We start from the raw sequence: 21,834 nt of genomic DNA, 5'->3' as shown, positions 1-21,834 counted from the left end.
GGATAGTTACATGAAATAAAACCAGATTGTGGAAGGTCCTGAATACCATATAAGAGCCTGGATTTTACTTGGTATCTATCTGGTAGGGAACCACTGAAAATTTTGATCAGAGGAATGATGAGATCCTATCTATTATACAGAAGGAAGATTACCCTAATAGTAGTATAAAGATGAATTGGAAGGGGTGGAGGGTGGAACTAAGAAAATCTGTTAGAAAGGTATTACAATGTTTCAGGCAGATGGTATAAGGGACCTGTACTAAGGTGGTGGCAGGGAAACAGAGAGGGGCAGACACATATGAGAGATGTTGAAGAGACAGAATCAATAGAATTTGGTGATGTTACAACTGGATGTTAGAGATGAAGAAGCAGATCATAGGCAACCCCAAGGTTTTGTACCTTGAGAAAAAAGGAGGAATGAATTATACTCTCTGCAGAAATAATGATTTCAGAAAGAGAAATATGTTTCAAGAAAACACAAGTTCCTAAGATCATAAGAGCAGGAAGGGATCTCAGAAACCATCTAATGCAACCCCCTCATTATACAGGTGAGGAAACAAGAGACCTCCTATAATAGTTAAGCAACTCATTCAAGTCAACAAGGGTAATAAAAGTCAAAGATAGGATTTGAACCCAGTCTTACAACTTCAGAAGTTTATGTACTTATATAAGGTCAACAAGGGTAAGAAGGGTCAATAAAGGTGGGATTTGAACTCAGGTCTCCTCTGACTCCAGAAGTTTAAGCAACTCACCAAGATCACAAGAATCAAAGGCGGGATTTGAACCAGTCATCTGACTCCAGAAGGTTAAGCAACTCACCCAAGGTCACAAGGGTCAAAAATTTGAATCCAGGTCCTCTGACTCCAGAGCCAGTGTTCTTTCTCTTCTACTGTGAGATGCCAGTCAGAAAACTTGATGGAAATATCCTGTGGGACTGTTGAAGATGTGGGTCTGGAACTCAGAAGGGAAGTCAGAGCTGTTGATACAGATTTGGGAGTCATCTACAAAGAGGTGGTAATTGGAGCTTTGGGAGAAGATGAGTTTCCCCAGGCAGAGAGAGGTAGAGAGAGAAAAGAGGTCTGCGGACCATCCCTTACGGAACACCCATATTTAAGAGAATGAAAAACCAGGAGAGGAGACAGAGGAAGATGGCTTCAAGAGAACCAAGAATACTTCTCAGGAAAGAATCTCTTCTCCCTTGGTTTTGGAAGCCAAAAGAGAGGAGAGACTTAATCAGCAGAAAGAAAGATATCAGATGCTGTAGAGAGGTCAAGGAAGATGGGGACAGAAAAGGGACTATTTATTATATTGGGAGGTCATTGATGACCATGGACAGAGCAATTTCAGAAGTGTACTGGGAGCAGATGTCAGATTGCAAGAGGTTGAAAACAGAGTGGTCATTGAGTTTGTGGGGAAAAAAAATCACACAGCAACAAGGCATATGGGTAGTTGTAACATAGCAGTCAGGTGGCATGGTAAATAGAGCACTAGACCCAGATTTAGGAAGACCTGAGTTCAAATCCAGCCTCAGATACTTCCTAGCTATGGGAACCTAGGCAAATCATTTAACTTCTGTTTGCCTCAGTTTCCTTACCTGTAAAGTGAGGATAATAGTAACACCTGCCTCCCAGGGCAGTTGTGAGGATCAAATGAGATAATAATTGTAAAGCACTTAGCATGCTGCCTTGCTCATAGTAGGTGCCATATAAATGTTAGCACCTATTAGTAATAGTAATAGAGAGTCTATACTGCCTACCTACCTTTTAGCGTGGTGGAGAAAGTGGTAATGGCCCCAGTTCTTTGTCCTGGCCTCCACTAGGAGTCTAGGTAGTTCTAGGGAGTTGACTGAATCCCATTCCCTTTACAGCTGTGATATAGTAGAAGAAGCAGGGGATCAAGACCTGAATTCTAGTTCAGCTTGACCATTCGTGAACCTGGGTAAGTCGCTTTTCTACTTTGGGTCCCAGTCTCCATCTCTAAGATGGGGAAGTGGGACTACAGAATTTTTAAAGTCTTTTCTACCTGGCACAATCTAGGATTCTAGTCATCCCAACCTTGCCATGTCATTTCTCATCTCTGTCTGTCTTTGGCACAGGAGGCCAAAACTATAGGATATACAGCAGGAAGGGTCCTATGTTAGAAATTAGGGAATCTCATTGTTGGTGAAGCTGTGAGCTGATCTGGCCATTCTGGACAACAATTTGGAACTATGCCCAAAGGGCTACAAAAATGTGCATACCCTTTGACCCAACAATATGGCTTCTAGGACTGTATCCCCAAGAGATCATAAAAATGGGAAAGGGTCTTATATGTACAAAAATATTTATAGCAGCTCTCTTTGTGGTGGCCAAAAACTGGAAATCAAGGGGATGCCCACCAGTTGGGGAATGGCTGAATAAATTATGGTATATGACTGTAATGAAATACTATCGGGCTAAGAGAAACGATGAACAGGAAGACTTCAGAGAGGCCTGGAAAGACTTACATGAACTGATGCTGAGCAAAAGGAGCAGGACCAGGAGAACTTTGTACGCAGCAACAACCACAGCGTATGAGGATTTTTTCTGGTAGACTTAGAACTTCATTGCAATGCAAGGACTTAAAAAATTCCCAATGGTCTTTTAAGGCAAAATGCCTTCCATATCCAGAGAAAGAACTATGGAATTCGATTGCAGAATGTAGCAGATCATTTTCTTTTGTGTTATGTTTTGGTTTGTTTTATGATTTCTCCCATTCATTTTAATTCTTCTATGCAACATGACTAAGGTGAAAATGTATTTAATAGGAATGTAGAACCTATATAAGACTGCATACTGTCTCGGGGAGGAAATGGGAAAGGAGAGGGTAAGGAGGGGGAGGGAGAGAAAAAAAATCTAAGCTATATGGAAGTGATTGTAGAACACTGAAAACAAATAAAATAATAATGATTAAAAAAAGAAATTAGGGAATCTAACTCTGTTCTTTTAAAGATGAGGAAACTGAGGCCCATACAGGAAGTGACTTGGAAAATACTCTCTTCCTAACTTGGATTCCCCAGGAAAACAAGTCAGAGCTTCAAGTTGTGTCTCTGGGGACCATTGGGGTCTATATCATATTGCCAACATTCAGAATTCCAGGATTAAGAATGCACCCTAGAGATCATATATGCTGACCCACTTTTTTTTTTCTCTTTTTTAGCAGAGGAGGCAATTGAGGCCTAGAGAAATGAGATGACTTGCCCAATGGTAGTTATATAAGGAGAAAGTAACAGAACCAGCTTATGAAACCCAATCTCCTGACTTGAAATTCAGTGTTATTTCTATTCCCTTTCCCCCATAACAGAAAATAAAGGAAGGACTTTCAGGCCAACATTAGACAATAGAGCATCACATCAGACACTGGGGCATTACAGATGGACAGAGCAACAGACAGCAGTTGTGAGGACAAGCTGCTGCCAAGACAAGGCTGAGCACAGCCAGTGAGCTTCATCAAGACAGACTTCCTGGAAAAGATGATTACTTTTTAGAGTCTGGGGATGTAGAGGAAGGGAAGGGATTAAAGAAAAGGGTATCTGTGAACTTTAGGGATGACCTTCAAATCAGATTGACGTTTGATCATGAGATGACAGAAACTGTTCCCATCTTACCTATTTATATTTCCTGGTGGGTCCCTTGTTGGAGAAAAATGAAATGTAACCTACTTGACTAAATAATTTCATATGACTATGGTTAAAACTTTATAAGCCTAGACCAGGGGTGGGGAACCTGCAGCCTCAAGACTACCTGTGGTCCAATAGGTCCTCAAGGGTGGCTCTTTGACTGAATTCAAACTTCACAAAACAAATCCCCAAGGATTTGTTTTGTAAAACTTGGATTTGTTCAAAAGGTTACACCCAAGGACCTAGAAAGCCACATGTGGCTTTGAGGCCACAGGTTCCCTACACCTGGTAGAACAATGATCTCAGTCTAGAAAGCTAAGGTACATAGAGCTCAGATTCAATTTCATTGTATTCTAAAGGAAGATGCCATTCTCCTCTTGTAAGGTAAGAAAGGGGAGAGCAGAGCTGGCTGTCATACCTACTTAGTCAGCGCTGTACCTACAGTGGAACAAGTGGGGCTTTGTACTTAAATTTCAGAGCACCAAAATTTAGAAAGTACAATACCATCAAGGAGTTTGTTTCCTCCCTTCTAAGAGTATCCTCTTGGCTCCTGGTTCCCTGTTCCTCCCAATTTCCCAAAATCAATCAATCTTTCAGTCATGTAGGAGCTCTCTGGTTTCCTAAAGTTCCCTTACTCATCCTCAGCCACTGTGACCCAGGACTTTCCACCCACCCATGGCTCTAAATGCAAAAATTATGAGTGGCAGCTTTGGTCTTGGGTACAAGGGATCAGTATGGTAAGACTAGACTTGGAGATATAGGTAGGTTAGTACAAGGCCACTAATTTTGGGACTAGAGAGATTCCTTTTATTTTTTATTATTTTTTGAGGGAGAGGCAATTAGGGTTAAGTGACTTGCCCAGGGTCACACAGCTAGTAAGTATATCAGACTGAATTTGAACTCAGGTCCTCTTGACTCCAGGGCCAGTGCTCTAACCACTGCACCACCTATGGATTACCTAGATTCCTTTTAAAGGTACTTCTAATTACAATCTAAATGCAACATTTCTGAAACTGTAGGTGATCTTTTCCTATTTATCTAAATCTTGGGGAAAAAATTACACTTATAAGTATATGGAAATTGGGTGAAAGGGGAGTGTTATTATTCAGTCATGTTCAACTCTTCCTGACCCTGTGGACCATAGTACGCCAGTACTGTCCATGGGGTTTTCTTGGCAAAGATGTCTGAGTGGTTTGCATTCCTTTCTCCAGTGGATTTAGGCAAACAGAGGCTAAGTGACTTGCTCAGGGTCACACAGCTAGTAAGTGTCTGACACTGGATTTGAGCGCTCTATCCACTGAGCCACCTAGCTGCCTCCAAAAGGAATAGATACTAAGAACTTCAATGAGTATTTTTAAGTGCCTCCTATGTGCTTGCTAAGGGCTGGAGATACAAAGAGAGAAAAAAACAAAACTGTCTCTGACCTCCTAAGAATTTATACTCTATTGGACTGGGAAGTACATGCAGAGCACACAGATAAGTATGACCCTAGAGAAAAGGACACCTTGAGACAGGGACAATAGCAGAAGGGAAATGGGTAATTAGAGTTGAACTGTATCAATTCTTCGAATTCAGAGAACCAAGTTCGTTCAGCATTAGGAAGGCCAGTTATTACCTTGAGTTCAGAAATCAAAGAAGTTTTTGCAAAAAGTGCAAAGTGAAAAAAGAAGTTAAAGAGAAGGTTTTCTTAGAGAAGGTCCAGGAAACAGGCTGAGGATCAATGAGGCCTAAGGCTTCTGGAAGGATCTTGGCCAAAGGATTATCCCCAGGCACTCAGTGAAGAAGGGTTTAAGGCTGAGAAGATGAAATGGGAAGAGACTTTTGGTGAGCTGGAGTGGAGAGTCCTAGACGGTGAGGCTAACGGGGGAAAAAGAAAAGAAGGGGAAGTGAAGTAATAAGAAAGAGAAGAGTGAGAGACCTTGAGGTTCCAGCTGAGAGCTTTATTTTGACAGGACAGCTGTAAACTAAAGGGCAAGGGAGGGAAGAGAGTCGGATTTGATTGGGCAAGAACATATATACGTGTAGAACAGATTGGAGTGAAAGAAACAGGGAGACCAGCTAGGAGGTTATTTCAGTAATCTAAGAGTAAAGGAGGGTAGATTATAAATGGGATGAGGAAAAAGGAGAAAATAAAATATGGATAAATGATTGTTGGGAAGAAATGAGGAGAGGAGAGGAAAGAGCAGAGTTGAAATTGGCTTCAAAGACTCCAAGGCTCATAGCCTCAGAGGATAATGATGGAGAAAAAGGGAAAAGGAGATGGAGATCCTCAGACCTGTTCAGTTCAGAGTCATCCAGATTGTAAAGTGCTTCTCATCCACTCTGCTCTTTTGACACTTAGCATTGGAATCACAGAATATCAGAGTTGGCAGGACCCTTAGAATATAGACTGTCTGTTAGGACATAGAACACAAGAGACCTTAGAGACTGTGTGAGTCTATTCCCTCATTATATAGTTGAGGAAATAGAGTCCCAGAAAGACTTGTCTGAGGTCATACAGCTTGTAAGTGGCAGATCTGTGATGGCAAACCTAAGGTTTTTCCCACTATCCAGGCTGCTTCACATGTATATTTCATTCATTCATCCATTCCTTTGTTTGTTAGTTCAGGACCTGTGATTTCATATTTATAGGAAATTCCAGGAAAGAAGCTGAGGATCATATAGGAAATTTCTAGTGAGAAAACTCTCTATAACTGGAAATTGGTACCTGCTCTCCCAGTTTACAATCTTAAGAGAGCTTCCTGAGGCAGTAAGAGGTTAAGTGACTTGCTGAGAGTTCCACATCCAGTAAGTGTCAGGAGGCAGAACTTGAACCCAGAGCTTCCTGATTCAGAGGTACCTCTTGTGCTATACATACTGGATATGATATATACTGACCTGCATTGTTATTTGTGTCTGTGTATGTATATGTCTTATTTCCCCATCTAGATTATAATCCCCCTTAGGATGATTATATATCTTCTTTTTTTTTAGACAATCAGGATTGAGTGACTTGCCCAGAGTCACACAGCTAGTAAGTGTCTGAGGTCAAACTTGAATTCAGGACCAGTGCTCTCCACAGCACCACTTAGCTGTCCCTACCTTATATATATTTGTACCATTGCCCAGCATTCCAAACCAGAAGTTTAGCATGGTGTCTTGTATGTAGTAGGTGCTAAGTAAATACTTTCTGATTGGTTAAAATGATTTATTGGAAAGAAGGGGGTAGGAGCTAAAGATTTGGGAGTCCAGACAGGTGAACTAAAATCAAGTAGTTACCCATAGTGGTGGTGGTGGAGACAGAGACACACACAGGGAGAGACAGAAAGATAGAGAAAGAGGTAGAGAGAGAAAAAAGAGAAAGAGGAAGACAGAAGAAAGAGATGGAGGAAGAGAGGAAGACAGAGATGGAGAAATGGAGAAAGACTGATAGAAGGAAAGGAGCAGGGGCCCTGTGGAATGAATGGAAGGAAACAGGGAAAGAGCTGTTAAAAAGGAAGAAAAGGGAGAAAGTGCCCCCAAAGTAATGAGACAAACACCAGGGAAGAATTTGTGACTCAGAGGTACATATGATACAAAGAATCAAGAAAGGAACCGAACACACAAGCATTTTTAAAGACAGGAAAGATTCTCATATACTGGCAGGCTTGGTACCAGACTCCCTAGAGGTAGGGGGATGGAGGATGGTAACTTGGACAACCAGAACACCCTCATCCCCATCCCCCACTAAGTTCTTGGAGCATTTTCTCTTTCTTTCTTCTCCAGAGTTTGCCTACCACCTCCCCTAGAAAATAACATTAGACTACCTGCCACCTTCCATTCCCACACTCCCCTTCCCTAAGGGGCAGCTGGGTGGTGCAATGGATAGAGCACCAGTGCAGGAGTCAGGAGGACTTGAGTTCAAATCTCACCTCAAACACTTGACTCTCACTAACTGTGTGGCCTTGGGCAAGTCACTTAACCCCATTGCCTCCTTCTGGATCATTTCCAGTCATCTAGATGAATATCTGGTCACTGGATTCAGATGGCTCTGGAGAAGAAGTGAGGCTGGTGACTGTACAGCCCTCCTTCACTCAAAACAAAGTCAAGTGCAAGTCATGTCGCTATTTCTCTGATGGCATGGTCTTCTTCAGCAACGAAGGATGAACACACATACCCCTTTCTTAACTGCCCCAGTCAGAACCCCTTCGTCATTCCTCACTCCCTATCAAATTCTGCCCTCTCAGCTTCAAAATTCTGTTCAGCAACACTCATCAGCCCCTATTTGCCCAGTAGAACTTTCCTAAACAACACCACCTGGTGCCAGTCTCTCCAGTCCCTTCAGTATTCCTAACCTACTTGGCTTTCTCCCTTTGAAGAGTCTGGATTTATTTTTTCCATCTTGAGTATCTTGTCTTTTCCATTCAGACAGTAAATTAGACCAGAAAGTGGATCTGTATTTCTCACCATCATCATCATATTGGGAGTTCCCTGAGGCCAGAAACTGTGTCCCCTACTCCCCCAGACTGGGAGACTTGAGAACCCATATTACATATCTCCCCTGGGAAGCCTGGGAACTCCCAGATGATAGATACCATATCTTCTCCTCCTTCTGTATTTTTCCTCTAACCATTGTACATAAGAGTATTAGGACAGGCAAAGGCAGGAGTATCTTAGTCCCTCCTCCCCCGCCTCCTCCATCTTCCTTTCTTGGTCTATTCTATCTTTTCTTATTTCCTGTGTTAAAGTGATATGCTTCCAGGCTCCAATTCTTCTCTGCCAAGAAACTAATCAGTTGGATTAGAGAGGTCTGGGGACCCCATTAGTAGCTGGTTTTGAGAGAAGAAAATCCCACTAATATATTCTCCTGCTTTCTCCTCTTCTATATTGAATTATCATTGAGGTATATAAGCTCTCCCACCTTTAGAAGCCAGTGTATGAAGGAGGGAGAAAAGGGGAGTGCCCTTCCTCACCAGCCCAGGCGGTCAGACAGGAGGTGTCATTTTCTCTGACAAGAGGGCAACCTTTGCCCCTTGTCTCCCTCACTGCCTATCTTCCCCTTCTCCTCTTCCCCATCAACAGGGACCTAAGTGGCCTGGTGGCTGTTGCCAAGGAGACCAGCCAACCCCCAAGACCTAGGCTACAGTCCTATCCCCTGTGCCCCCCTCCCCCATAGGATGCCCTCTGACTCTTTACAAAGGCCTAGCCATAAGACTAGTCTCCAGACAATACACACCCTAATAAACTCCCTCTTCTAATCATCCCCTCCCCCAGACATGTCTTCTGGCCCTCCTGTCACCTAACCCAGACAAACACACACATACAAACATACTCATAAAGCCCTGAGAGGCAGGAGGGAGAAGAGGAGGAAGAGAAGGGTCACTCAACTCCCCAAATAAGAGGAACCTTACCCTCATCCCATAATTTCCTAAAAACTTAAAAATCATCCTGATCGTACAGTGCCAGCAGGATACTGAGAATCCTGGTGGAGAGGTGAAGGAGATTAATGAGTAGGAGCCCCCCCCAACATCACCACCACCATGTTGAACTTCCTGACATCTCCTTCCTCAACCAGACACCCAACCCCTCCTATTCAGCCCAGACCAATAAGAGGGGGGTCAGGACTACAACTCCCAGCAGGCTAAGTAGCAAGGAACCCTGATTCTGGCTGAGTGAGGCATGCTGGGACATGTAGTCTCTGCACGCTGCACCTGCCGCAGGAGCCGGAGGGGGAGGGGGTAAAGAGGGAATCTAATTGTGGGTAGGGTGGAGTAGGGTGCAGCCTGTAAGGTCCTCACTCCTAGAGCCTGTGTAGGAGAGATGTTGCTTGGCCTTCCCTACTTCTGCCAAACCAGGAGGGACCATCCTTAGACCAGAGCCTTAGAGTTAATAGGGTCTGAGAAAAAGAGCTCCCTTCTCACTCCTCCTCCCTTGAGCTCTGCAGCTCAGACCCAGAGCATTGATGGAAATCCAATGAGAACTACTTCTAGAATGGGCCAGTTGAACCTGACACTGCAGGAAAAGGGAGCCTTAAAGGCTCCCGGAACAAGGACTGGAGAGAAGGGGTGACCGAGAAAGCAGGGCAGGAACAAAGATTTCTGGGCCTAGCTATACAAAATTTAGCATGCAAATGGAATGCTAACAATATGTAAATGTGTATCTGAGCACCTCCCCCTTTGGGACTCAGTAGCCGGGGCACGTTGAGCAGCAGCCACTTAACTCTCTCTACCCCACCCCATGCCACCCACCTCCCTCCAAGGATCCCTCACTACTCCTTGCCCTTCTACTGTGCATGGGTCACTCACCACTTTCCAGCGCTCCTTGACCACGTAGTTGGCCGGCAGGATGTCTGCCTGCTCCCCTCCCCCACTCATGTTGGCCTCTTCCCTGAGGGCAGCTGCTAGGCACTGCATCCGCCAGCCAGAGGGAGGGGTTTCGGTGGCACCTGCCTGGTTTGGGCCATCTACCTGGGGAAGTGGGGAGGGTTTGTGAGTGGGTGAGGATGAAAGTAAGTAGGATGGTGCTTAGGACCCAGCTTGAACATAAGGAAAGCCCAACATCTCCCCAGTCCAAATTTCCCACCCACCACCTCTCAAAGGGGAAAGGTCATCTGTACCATTCACAGGGGCACCTTCCCTTCCCCACCCAAAGCAAGTCCGTTCAGACAACATTTTGAAGAGGGAAGGAAAACTATACCAGGCATGGGAAGACATGGGTAAGAGAGGAGTCAACAGGAGAAGCCATGCTAGCCAAGGGCAGAACTGAGGGAGACACCAACAGTAAGAGGCGGGACATCTATGGGAAAAACATTCATGAAGAAAGACCCCAAAACCAAAAAGAAGAGGCATGTTCGATGAGAAGAGGAACATGCCTAACAATAGAAATCTAGACAGGCAAGTGAGATAGGCTAGTGTTAGAAAGATATACTAGCCAAAGGGAGACATGCTGGTTAACCAAACAGACACAATGGTGTAAGAGAGGTACATTAACTGTGAGAAACATGCTAGCCAAGGTGAGATGCTACTCGTCATAGGAGGGCCATCTTAACTAAAGAGACACATGCTGGAGTTAGGGATGCTACATGCTAATGTAAGAGAGATCTGATAAAAATTAATGGAGAGAGAGGCAATGGAATGGAGGAAAGACATAAAAATTAGCCAAGGTGAGACATGGTAATGTAGGAGACTCATGCAAACCAAGATGAGACATGTGAGTATGGAAAAGACATGAGAACAAAGGTGATACATGCTAACCTTGGGAATCACTCTAGCCAAGAAAAGCCAGGACAGTATAGTAAAATGCACCCTGACTAAGCAGATGTATCAACTGGAAAACAAAACAAAAGCAAACCTCAAAACAAACTTTGGAGAATTTCTACCTGGAAAGAGAGACTCACTAACACAGCCACAGGGGTAAGAAGGATGTAATAGTGCATCCCCTTGTGAAATAAGCCCAAGATATCCCTTAGAAGTAGAGACAATTAATCAGCCTGGAGGGAGAGAAGAAGGAGAGGGAAAGAGATGAGGCATCTGGAGGCAGTTGAGAGAGAAGCAGGGAGCCCATGTGAATTAGGAGATGTGGGAAAATGAAGCCATCTAGTAGGGTAATGAAGAAGAGCACCTAGGAAGATTATTGTGATAGAGGAGCTTTCTTCGTACAGATAGAGGAGGGAGAGACCCTTGGACCACTCTGTTCAGGACACAATGAGAAGGAATGAGACTTCAAGGGGAAAAAAGAACAAAAGAAGGTAGCCATAAGGAAAGGCTTCCTAACTTTGAGAGGAGGTGGTTTTAGCAAACTGAGCACCTGTTATTTAGGGAGGTAAGGGTAAGGGTCTTCTCTAGAGATTCTGGAGAAGAATCAGCTCTCTAGCATCCTGTCTGGAGGCATGTGGGTATGGAAGGTAATAATATCCCTTTCATTTGGGGAATTAGGGCCAGTGTCCTCCCTTTGCACTCCCCCTTTCTCTTCCTAACATAGCTGCCTATCCCCATCTTCAGACTGACCTTGTAGGAAAGGGATAACTTGTTAAGAAAGAAGAGAGAAAGATAGAGTATCCAGGCATCCAGGAGAAGGAAACGTTAAGGCCATGGGAAGGGAAAGAGAGTATCTATAGAAACCAGGCTGGAGGTCTGAAAAGATTAAGAAATTGCTTCTCCTTTTTCTTTGGGATAGTATGTGTGGTTACCCTGAGAACCAGCATTTAGACATCCTGAAGCCAAGGTCATGGGTGGGGAGGCATAGATAAGGAGTAGGGCATGAACTCCACTGTCTTCCCATAGTTTCTTGCTATAGGTGAATGATTCAAAACTCCCTTCCCTGCATGGGTTTTATTATCTAGGCAGGAGGAGTTGGGAGTAACTGTTGGAGAGAAAGTCTGTCTATTCCAGCTAAGCTCTCTCCAACAGCCCCCAACAAGCCTCTCTCTTCCACCTCCCACTGGTGCGGAAATGCTTTTTTGCTGCTCAGTTGTTTCAGTTGTGTCCAACTCTCTGTGACCCCATTTGGGGTTTTCTTGGCAAAGATACTGGAGTGGTTTGCCATTTCCCTCTCCAGCTCATTTTTACAGGTGAGGAAACTGAGGCAAACAAGGTTTTAAGTGACTTGCCCAGGGTCACACAGCTAGTAAGTGTCTGAGGTCAAATTTTTAACTCACAAAGATTGGTCTGAATGACTCTAGGCCTGGCATTCTACCCACTGAGCCACCTAGCTGCCCTTGCTGAAATAATAGGACAGGAGTAATTAGGAGAAGGATTCCCTTGGATAGTATAAGCAATGACAGGATAAAAGAAGGAAAACAATCCAGGAGATAAGGCTGGAAGAAATTGTAGGGGGAAATAAGGGATTGCTCCCGTGTAGAGGGGCAATAATTTTGTTTGATGTGTGTGTCTCTCTCTCCAGCCCATCAACTTGTATCCCCCTCTCCTTACTGTCACATTATCCATTATAGGGAGAGAAAGAGGTAGGTATACAGGAAGAAAGAACTGGACCTCCTTCTTCTTTGAGTCTTTCCTCACCAAGACTTTCATGACTTGGATTAAGGGAAGTATATGAGGTAGGAGAGGAGGAACCTGTATATGTTTTTATGTGCCTACTGATATGAAATAGTGAGTATATGTTGAGGGTACCTGTGTGTGTGTACAGATGTGTATAAGTAGTTATAAATGAAAGTTCATGTAGGGGTACATTAAAATTCCTCTGTGTGTGTGTGTGTGTGTGTGTGTGTGTGTGTATGTTATGTAAGTAGTCTATACTAAAGGGCCCAAATAATGGGTATGAAAGGACAGGTGAGTGATGAGACCAGTGGAGGGGGGTGATGGGACAAGTGGAGTGATGGAAATAGGTGAGGCGATAATGGAGTCAGGGAAGGAGCTAATGGGGAGAAGTAGAGCATTAAGATCAGGTTCAGAGGACTGGGGCAAGTGAAGAGGATGATCAGAATGGATAAGGGGTGATGGAAACAGGTGAGAAATAATAGGAATAGATGGAGGTAACAGAAAAGTAAGGAAGTCGACTGGGACAGATAAGGACAATGGGAAGAGGTCGGGGTCATTGGGAACTGCTTGGAGAATTGAGGGAACGGCTGATGAGGGGGTTATGTTGACCCCTCAGGTGAGGGGATGAGGGTTACACAGCAGATGGATAGAGAAAGGTCGGATCAAGTGAAGATTAGTTATGGGGGTAAGTTAGGGTAGATTTCGGTGACAAACATGATGGTAACAGATGAGGGAATGATGGATACATGTAAAGGTGCAATACGGACCAGCAAAGGGGCAATAGGGACAGAGGAGAGTAGGAACAGGTGCTATACAGACAGATAAGAATGCCTTGCAGGTAGACAAGATGAAAGTCATCAGGACAGAGGATGAGAAGGCAGAGGAAGGAGCAGAATGCATGGAGGGGAGGAACAGGAGGACGCCGGAGTCCTCAGGGAGCCGCAGAAGGAACGTGTGTGAGCCGGAGGCTGAGGACGAGGACGGGCCGCAGGCTCGGTGCCTCTGGCCCTGCTCTGGGTGGTGACGGCAGGGCGGGGGAGGAGGAGGAGGACGTAGGGAGCCTGGATCTGGGAGCGGAGGGATGCAGCAGCCTCGATGGGTGGGAGAGGAGCGAGGCCGGGCGGCCCTCCCCATCCCCGCTCTTCTCCTCGCCGCCCGCCCGGGCCTTCCCCGCCTTCCTCCGGCCCTGGCCTCCTCGAGCCGGCCCCCAACCCCAGGCTCCTCCGGATCCAGCCTCCAGGGCCCCGATTCCCCGGCCCCGCCCCGCCCTCACCTGCTCTGTCTCCGCTGCGGCTGCGGCTGCAGCGGCTCCGGGCGGCGCATCCCCCGGGGCCCGGGCGGGGCGGGGGCGGGGGCGGCTCAGTGCGGCTTGGCGCAGCCCGCTCCCCCTGGCAAGGGTGGTGGTGGCAGCGGCAGCGGCTGCGGCGGCCTCCCGACCCCGACCATCCCGGCCCGGCCCGGCCCGACCCTGATCTTCCTCCCGCGGCAGCGGCGGCGGCAGCGACGGAGCGGGGAGCTGCCCACAATGCACTGCGCCGCCAGCATCAGCACCAGCCCTGACATCAGCGCCCCACCGCCCGGGCTCTGACATCACCACTCCGGCTCTGACATCATCACCTCGGCTCTGGAGAGAGGGTCGACGGGCGCTCCGCCCTCGTCCCTCAGCTCAGGTTTCACTGATCCTGCTGAGTTATTCTCTAGACCTGTCCCACCTTTATTTCCGCACCTGTTCTCCCACATGTCCCCACCTGTCCCCACAATTTCTCATCAATATTAGTCACCCCATCTTTGGCTATTATCCCTCCTTCCCCAGCATCCCTCACCAGCCTCTGTAACTCTTCCCCTGTTCATTGGCATTTGTCCCTTATCTCTTGACCTGCCTTCCTTCTGGATTTACATTCCTCTTCCTATCAGCCCCTGCATCATGCTCCCCTTGAATCGGGATCACTTTAATTTAGGCAGTGTGGGGAGTTCTGTGCTGGATTTTTATCTTTTTTTTCTTTTGAGGAATTTCAGTTCCTCACCTGCAGAATGGAGCAAAATATGGTGTGATGGAAAGAGCATTGATTTTGGAATCAGAAGACCTGGATTCTAATGCTGATTCTGACACTGACTTGGATTGTGTGACCTTGGGCAAATCAGTTTCACAGGATTCAGTTTCCTCATCTATAAAATGACAGTGTATGACCAAATTATTGCTCTGAATCCAGCTCTAAATGCTAAACTTTGTTCTTTCCCTTTGATTGGTAGGAGAGGCTGCTGCCAGAGACATCAGAGTAATGATCTCAGAGCACAATGGGCTAAAGGTAAAGTAACTGCTTTTTGTGGCTGAATATAAGTATTAAGATATAAGCTCATCATCCTATGGAGGTTCACTGAAAGGATTCCCTAGTAGCAGACAGGACAAAAGGATGATAATGTACTTCATCCGAGTCCACCATGATTTTGTTTTTCCTACACTGTCTCTATGTTTTGAAAGCTTTTCATTCAATGTGACTTAGAGATTACAAACACTTGGTATGGTGATTTAAAATGTTATACTGGAGTTTTATGGATCAGAATTATATCTAGGCAAGGTCTGAATTTGTAGTATGGGGATTTGTTATCTCTCTGTTCATGAAAGTAAGATTCTGATGTCTAATTCTCGGCACCAAGTCAAGTCTTTCTAGTTATTCAGATGCTAAAGTTTTAAAACCTGTGATGATGTATTGCATAGTTTCCTACCATCTTTGTATAATCTACATTTAATCACTTAGTCTGGGCTTCTTAAAGATAAACCTTTTGTAATTTCTCATGGCAATAACCTGGTCCTGAATTGCCATCAAAGACCCTTTCACTTCCACAAATAAATCCTCATGACTCAGCCATTTGTTTGTCGCTTCTCTGTTGATTTATTGCTGGCTGAATTCTTGTGGCTATCACCTACGGAGGGCTTTTCAGTTTTGTCCTTGGATCTTAGCCGTTTCATATGCCCTATCTGACAGTAAACCACTTTTGGTTTCATTCAATAAATCTAATGACATGTAATGACATGGTAAAGTTATGTCTACTTGTTCTAAAAGTATTTCTGTAGGTTTCTGACCTGTTCTACAAACATCTATCAATTCCCTTCCTCTTTTTCTGAGGAAATTGAAATCTTTCTATAGTTGTTTTGTTGTAATAGATCCTGCATTTCATTAATATTTTGTTTTTTTGTAAGGATACTTTCCTCCATTATCATCATTGTCATCATCATTACTAGCAGCATATTGGATTTAAAGTATAGTGGAACTATCACTCAACTGGTCTGGGGACAGAAAACTCAGGTTTGAGGTGTTTCTAACCTTGAACAAGTCACTTTTCTTCTTTGGGCCTCGGTTTCCTCATCTGTAATGTAAAGATTTCCTCACTAGATGATTACTTTTTTTTACTTTTGACCACAATAACTTATTGCTATGCATTTATTAAGGTATAGAGAGGAAAGAGGGAGATAGAGCCAAGATGGCAGAATTATAGGAAGCAGTATAGCCAAACACCCCTCCAGAAAACTCCAAACAGATCTAGAAAATTTACCAGATCAAATTTGATGGATAAATCCAGAAAAAATTACTGTTAGACATTTGTCTAGCCCAGCTTGGCATGGGGAGAAAAGACAGAGAGGTCTTTGGATGCAGGAGATAAATAGGACCACAGTACTCTAGTGCCCAGGGAAAGGCTGTGCATCAGAGCAAAAAGAATCCCATATCAGGGTACCCTCAAACACATACTTGGGCACACTGACTTGGGGACAGTTGCCAACTGGCAACATTACTGCCCACTACCTAGTTCTAAGTCACAGAGCCAGGGTGGACTGAGAAGGGGTCCTGTGCAGGGGGTGGTGTTCCCAAGATAGACCTTGGGTCAAGGTGTACTGAGGAAGGAAGAAGTTCAGAAGAAAGCAGCAGCAGTGTAGCTCAGACTCCAGGAGCAGAACAGGGTCTTGGTTCTAGCATTTAACTCAGCCTGCAGAGATAAAACCATGACAGGAATCTTGGATCAATTCCATCACTAGAAACCAACAGAACTTTTCAGCTAGCGGATAAGGGCTGAATCCAGTAGTATCTACCATTGCTCAGGCCAAAACTCAGGTTAGAAACTTACAAAGGTCAGATGTTTGCGTGTGTGTGTGTGTGTGTGTGTGTGTGTGTGTGTGTGTGTGTGTGTGTGTGGTTTTTGTGAGAAAGAGAGAGAGAGAGAGAGATGGGGGGAGAACATGAAACAAATAGATTTTGTCTCAATCAGATCACATTGAGAGTACTGAAAGCTTGCAAGTCCCCAGCCTGTGCATTCAATACCCCCAAGAAACCAGCAACAGGACCTGCCTAGATCTTTCCAGAAATAGAGCAGAGCCCAGCTCTAACATCAAGTCCAAAGTCAAGAGGTAGGCTGGAAGAATGAGCAAATGAAAAAAGAATTCTACTATAAAGAGTTGTTATGGTAGTAGGCATGCTTAAGAGGCAGTCTAGAAGAGAATATTTCCAAAACATCTACAAGCAAAGCCTCAAAGAAATTTACAGCTTGGGTACAAACTCAATTAGAATGCCTGGAAGAGATTTTTTTTTTTAATTATTTTATTTGTTTTCAGTTTTCTACAATCACTTCCATATATCTTAGATTTTTCCCCTCCCTCTCCCTCCTTATCCCGTATCTCCCCCTTCCCTCCCTGAGACAACATGCAATCTTATATAGGTTCTACACATACATTCCTATTAAATACATTTTCACCTTAGTCATGTTGTATAGAAGAATTAAAATGAATGGGAGAAACCATAAAACAAAACAAAACATAACATAACACAAGAGAAAATGGTCTGCTTCATTCCGTGATCCAATTCCATAGTTCTTTCTCTGGATGTGGAAGGTGTTTTGCCTGAAGAGTCCATTGGGCATTTTTTAGATCCTTGCATTGCTGTGAAGGACTAAATCTACCAGAAAAATTCCTTGCACCCTGCAGCTGTTGCTGTGTACAAAGTTCTGGTTCTGCTTCTTTCACTCAGCATCAGTTCATATAAGTCCTTCAAGGCCTCTCTGAAATCTTCTTATTCACTTCTTATAGCACAATGGTATTCCATTACATTCATATACCACAACTTGTTCAGCCATTCCCTGCCCCTGATTTCCAGTTTTTGGCCACCACAAAGAGAGCTGCTATAAATATTTTTGTACGCAGGGGACCCTTTCTCATTTTTATGATCTCTTTGGGATACAGTCCCAGAAGTGATATTGTGGGATCAAAGGGTATGCATATTTTTGTAGCCCTTTGGGCATAGTTCCAAATTGCTCTCCAGAATGGATGGATCAGCTCACAGCTCCACCAACAATGAATTAGTGTTCTAACTCTCCCACAGCTTCTCCAATATTTATCATCTTCCTATTTTATCATGTTAGCCAATCTGATAGGTGTGATGTGAACAGAACCTCTGAGTTGTTTTGATTTGCATCTCTCTGATCAGCAGTGGTTTAGAGCATTTCTTCATATGACTATAGATAGCTTTAATTTCTTCCTCTGAAAACTGCCTGTTCATATCCTTTGACCATTTATCAATTGGGAAATGACTTGTAGTCTTGTAAATTTGACTCAGTTCTCCTTACATTTTAGAAATGAGACTTTACTGGAAGTGATTTTTTTAAAAATATTTTTTAAAGTTTTTATAAGTGAAATGAGGCTTCAGGAAAAGAAATGAGAGTTAAGAAATTAGAAAGGATATTAATAGTTTGGCATAAAGGGTACAAGACTTTGCCCAAGCAACAAACTCCCTGAAAATTAGAATGGACCAAAGAGAAGTTAAAGATTCCATGAGGCAACAAGAAATATTATAAGAATTCAAAAGATTAAATATATGGGAGAAAATAAGTAAGGTATCTCTTAGCAAAAACAACTGACTTAGAAAAAAAAAAAGACTGAAGAGAAAAAATGTTTAAATCATTGAACTATCCTAAAGCTATGCTCCCCTCAAAAGAGCCTAGATATCATATTTCAGAATCTTAAAAGAAAACTGCCCATATCTCTTAGGACCAAAGAGGAAAATGGGAATAGAAAGAATCCACTGGCCACCTCCTGAAAGAAATCCTCAAATGAAACTTTATGGCCAAAATTTGGTTTCCATGTCAAAGAGAAACTACCTCAAGCAGCCAAAAAGAAAGAATCCAAATACAAAGGAGTCACAATCAGAATTACACACGATTTAGCAGCCATCCCTATAAAAGAGAAGAGAACCTGGAATCCAATGTTCCAAAAGGCAAAGGATGTGTGCTTTCAAGCCAAGAATAACTCACCTAACAAAACTGAGTAGAATCTGCAGAGGGAAGAGAGAAGATCTTTAATAAAAGAGAAGATTCCCAAATACTCCGCATGAAAAGACCAGACCTTTGTAGAAGTTCTGAAGGTCAAACTTAGGAGCAAAGAGGAGCATAAAAGGTAAACATGAATGAACAATCATAAAGTAATACACAAGGATAAATTGCTTACATTCTAGTATGTAGAGATGAAGCATACGTCCCTTCCGAACTCTATCATAATCAGGGAACATAGAGGGAGTCCAAATGGACATGGCCTAGTTATATCCTAATGGTCTTAAAAGGAAAACAGAAAGAGAGGGGAAGTGGAAGACATGATGGGTGGCGGGAAGAAAGATTAGAAAAAACTAACATGCTCAGGGTGGGCAAGTAGACATCTATATAAACAAGGAGGAGGGAGTTGGGGAAGCAGTTCGACACTTCAACCTCACTGTCATCTGAACCGGTCAAAGGAAGGAAGAGTACGTATACACCCCACCTCCCCACCCCCACACACACCTGGCTTCTGAAATACATTTTACTCAACACAGAAATAGGAGGGAAAGTGAAGAAGGGAGGAGGAGAGGTTTGGTTAAGGGAGAGATTAGTCTTAAATAAAATAAATTAAGCATGTACAAAAATATTTATAGCTCTTTTTAAGGTGGCAAAGAATGGGAATCTGACAGGCTGCCCATAAATTGTGGAATAGATGAACAGGTTATGGTATATAAATGTATATATAAAAATATATGGTATATAAAGGAATACCATTGTGTTGGAAGAAATCATGAAGGGGATGATTTCAGGGAAACCAAAGAACGCTCATATGAACTGATGCTAGATGAAGTGAACAGAATCAGGGGAATAATTTATACAATGACAACCATATGGTAATGGTAAATAACTTTGAAAAAATTAGGAACTCTTATCAGTCTAATGACCAACTACAATTTCAGAGGACTAATGATGCAACATGCTATTCACCTCCTGATCAACAGCAGAAAGACTCAAAATTGCAGAATGAGATCATTTTTTGGAGATAGCCAATGTGGAAATTTTTTTATTATATATGTTTCCAATGGATTTTCTTTTTCTTTTTTTTTCCATATGGGGGGATAATAAGTTAGATTTTTTTTCTATTTGAAATAATTAAAAATATAATTTTTAAAAGTGTGAGGGTGATAATAATCTTTTTAAAATTAAACTATATTTTTATCAACAAAAATACACCTCTCCCACTTTATCTATTTCCTCCACAACTGAAAATTAATGAAAAACAAAACCTCTTTCATAAACTGTCAAGCAAAACAAATGTCCACATGTACAAAAGGAAATTAATATGTATGTAATATACAGTCAGTTCTGCTATAACGCTTATTTTGAAAATGTGAAAGTGTTCCAGTGCAACTGATATTTTAAGGAATAATTTGAGCATGATATGAATTTCATGTTTGCTTATGGGTGACTTCATCTTCAAGAAATAATACCAGGTGAACACAGAAAACTGCTCCTAGCTCTACTGAGCTGTGTAGAAATAAACAAAATGCGTGAACGTACATACCTCAAACATCTACCTTAGTTTTCTGCATGTTATCTTACAAAGTTGTGTTTTGCTAATCTTTCACATTTTTGAATTTTTTCTCTCTTTGTCTCTCTCTCTCTCTCGCACACACACACACACACACACACACACACACACACAATACATTTATAGCCATTCATTCAGTATCTCAAACATGCCTGATCATTCTGGTTCAAAAACTAGAAGCAGTGTATGTGAAAGGAAAGCTTTAAGGATTGGGGAGTTGCTTCAAAGAACAGGCATTTTGAAAGAAATGAAAGAACATGTGCTATCTCCTGAACAAGAGGCATAGAAAAAAGCAGATTTCAGACTGAGAGAGACAATACTACAAAAATAAAAGAAACATCTATGGCTGGAAATGTTGTATCCTGAAATCCATCTTTTCCATAAGACCCGTGGTTTTTATTGTTCAGCTTTGCATAGAACAGTAATTTTTAGGAACACATGTGTTACACTATACAGAACTCCCTTTCTCTCTCTAGGTATATATCATTATATATGGTCTAATTATACATATGTCTCATTATATATGTCTCATTTTTATGTGTCATATATATGTATGTGTGTATATATAAATATATATATATACAAATACATATATACAAAGAGAGAGTTTCATTATATACATGTGTCATTCTGCATTCTGAGTCTTTCCCCTTTCTATCAAGAAGTGGGTAGCATATTGCATCATCAGTCCTCTGGAACCATAGTTGGTCCTTAATCTGCTTAGAGTTTCTGTCCTTCAAAGTTGTGGGCCATTGCAATATTGTTGTCATTGTATAACTTCTTCTCTGGACTATGCCCAAAGGGCTATAAAGCTGTGCATACCTTTGATCCAGCAATGCCACTACTAGGTCTGTATCCCAAAGAAATCATAAAAAAAAAAAAAGGACCCACATGTACAAAAATATTTATAGCAGCTCTTTTTGTGGTGGCCAAGAACTGCAAATTTAGGGCACACCCATCAATTGGGGAATGGTTGAACAAGTTGTTGTATATGAATGTAATGGAATACTGTTGGGTTATAAGAAATGATCAGCAGGCTGACTTCAGAAAAATCTGGACTTAAAAGAATGGATGCTGACTGAAATGGCAGAAACAAGAGAACACTGTACACAGTAACAACCACATTGTTCGAAGACTAACTTTGATAGATTTAACTCTTCTCAGCAATGCAAGGATTTAAGACAACTCCAAAGGGCTCATGATGGAAAATGCTCTTCACATCCAGAGAAAGAACTATGGGGATCTGAATACAGACTATTTGCTCTTTTTTGTTTTGTTTTGTTTTTCTCTCTCTTGGTTTCTTCCATTCATTCTAATTCTTCTTTACAATATGACTAATGTGAAAATATGCTTAACAAGAAT

General features: G+C 42.9%; 1 protein-coding gene across 2 annotated transcripts in view; it reads right to left on the bottom strand.

Annotated features, from left to right (window-relative positions):
• The window catches only part of TTBK1 (tau tubulin kinase 1), a 71,697-nt gene extending 57,643 nt beyond the window's left edge, over positions 1–14,054 (bottom strand). Inside the window, exons 1-2 of one of the 2 annotated variants that reach the window (XM_072642234.1) lie at positions 13,864–14,054; positions 9,900–10,061 (exon numbers count right to left, since the gene is read on the bottom strand). In XM_072642234.1, coding sequence (XP_072498335.1) covers positions 9,900–10,007 — 108 coding nt within the window. In that variant the 5' untranslated portion in view covers positions 10,008–10,061; positions 13,864–14,054. The remainder of the gene's footprint in view (positions 1–9,899; positions 10,062–13,863) is intronic. The other variant, XM_072642233.1, reaches the window with a different exon arrangement.
• Positions 14,055–21,834: the final 7,780 nt, after the last annotated feature.

Source organism: Notamacropus eugenii, chromosome 2 (assembly GCF_028372415.1).
Source record: "Notamacropus eugenii isolate mMacEug1 chromosome 2, mMacEug1.pri_v2, whole genome shotgun sequence".
Lineage (NCBI taxonomy): Eukaryota > Metazoa > Chordata > Mammalia > Diprotodontia > Macropodidae > Notamacropus > Notamacropus eugenii.
Note: the sequence above shows the minus strand (reverse complement) of the source record. Positions and strands in the feature narration are given on the sequence as shown.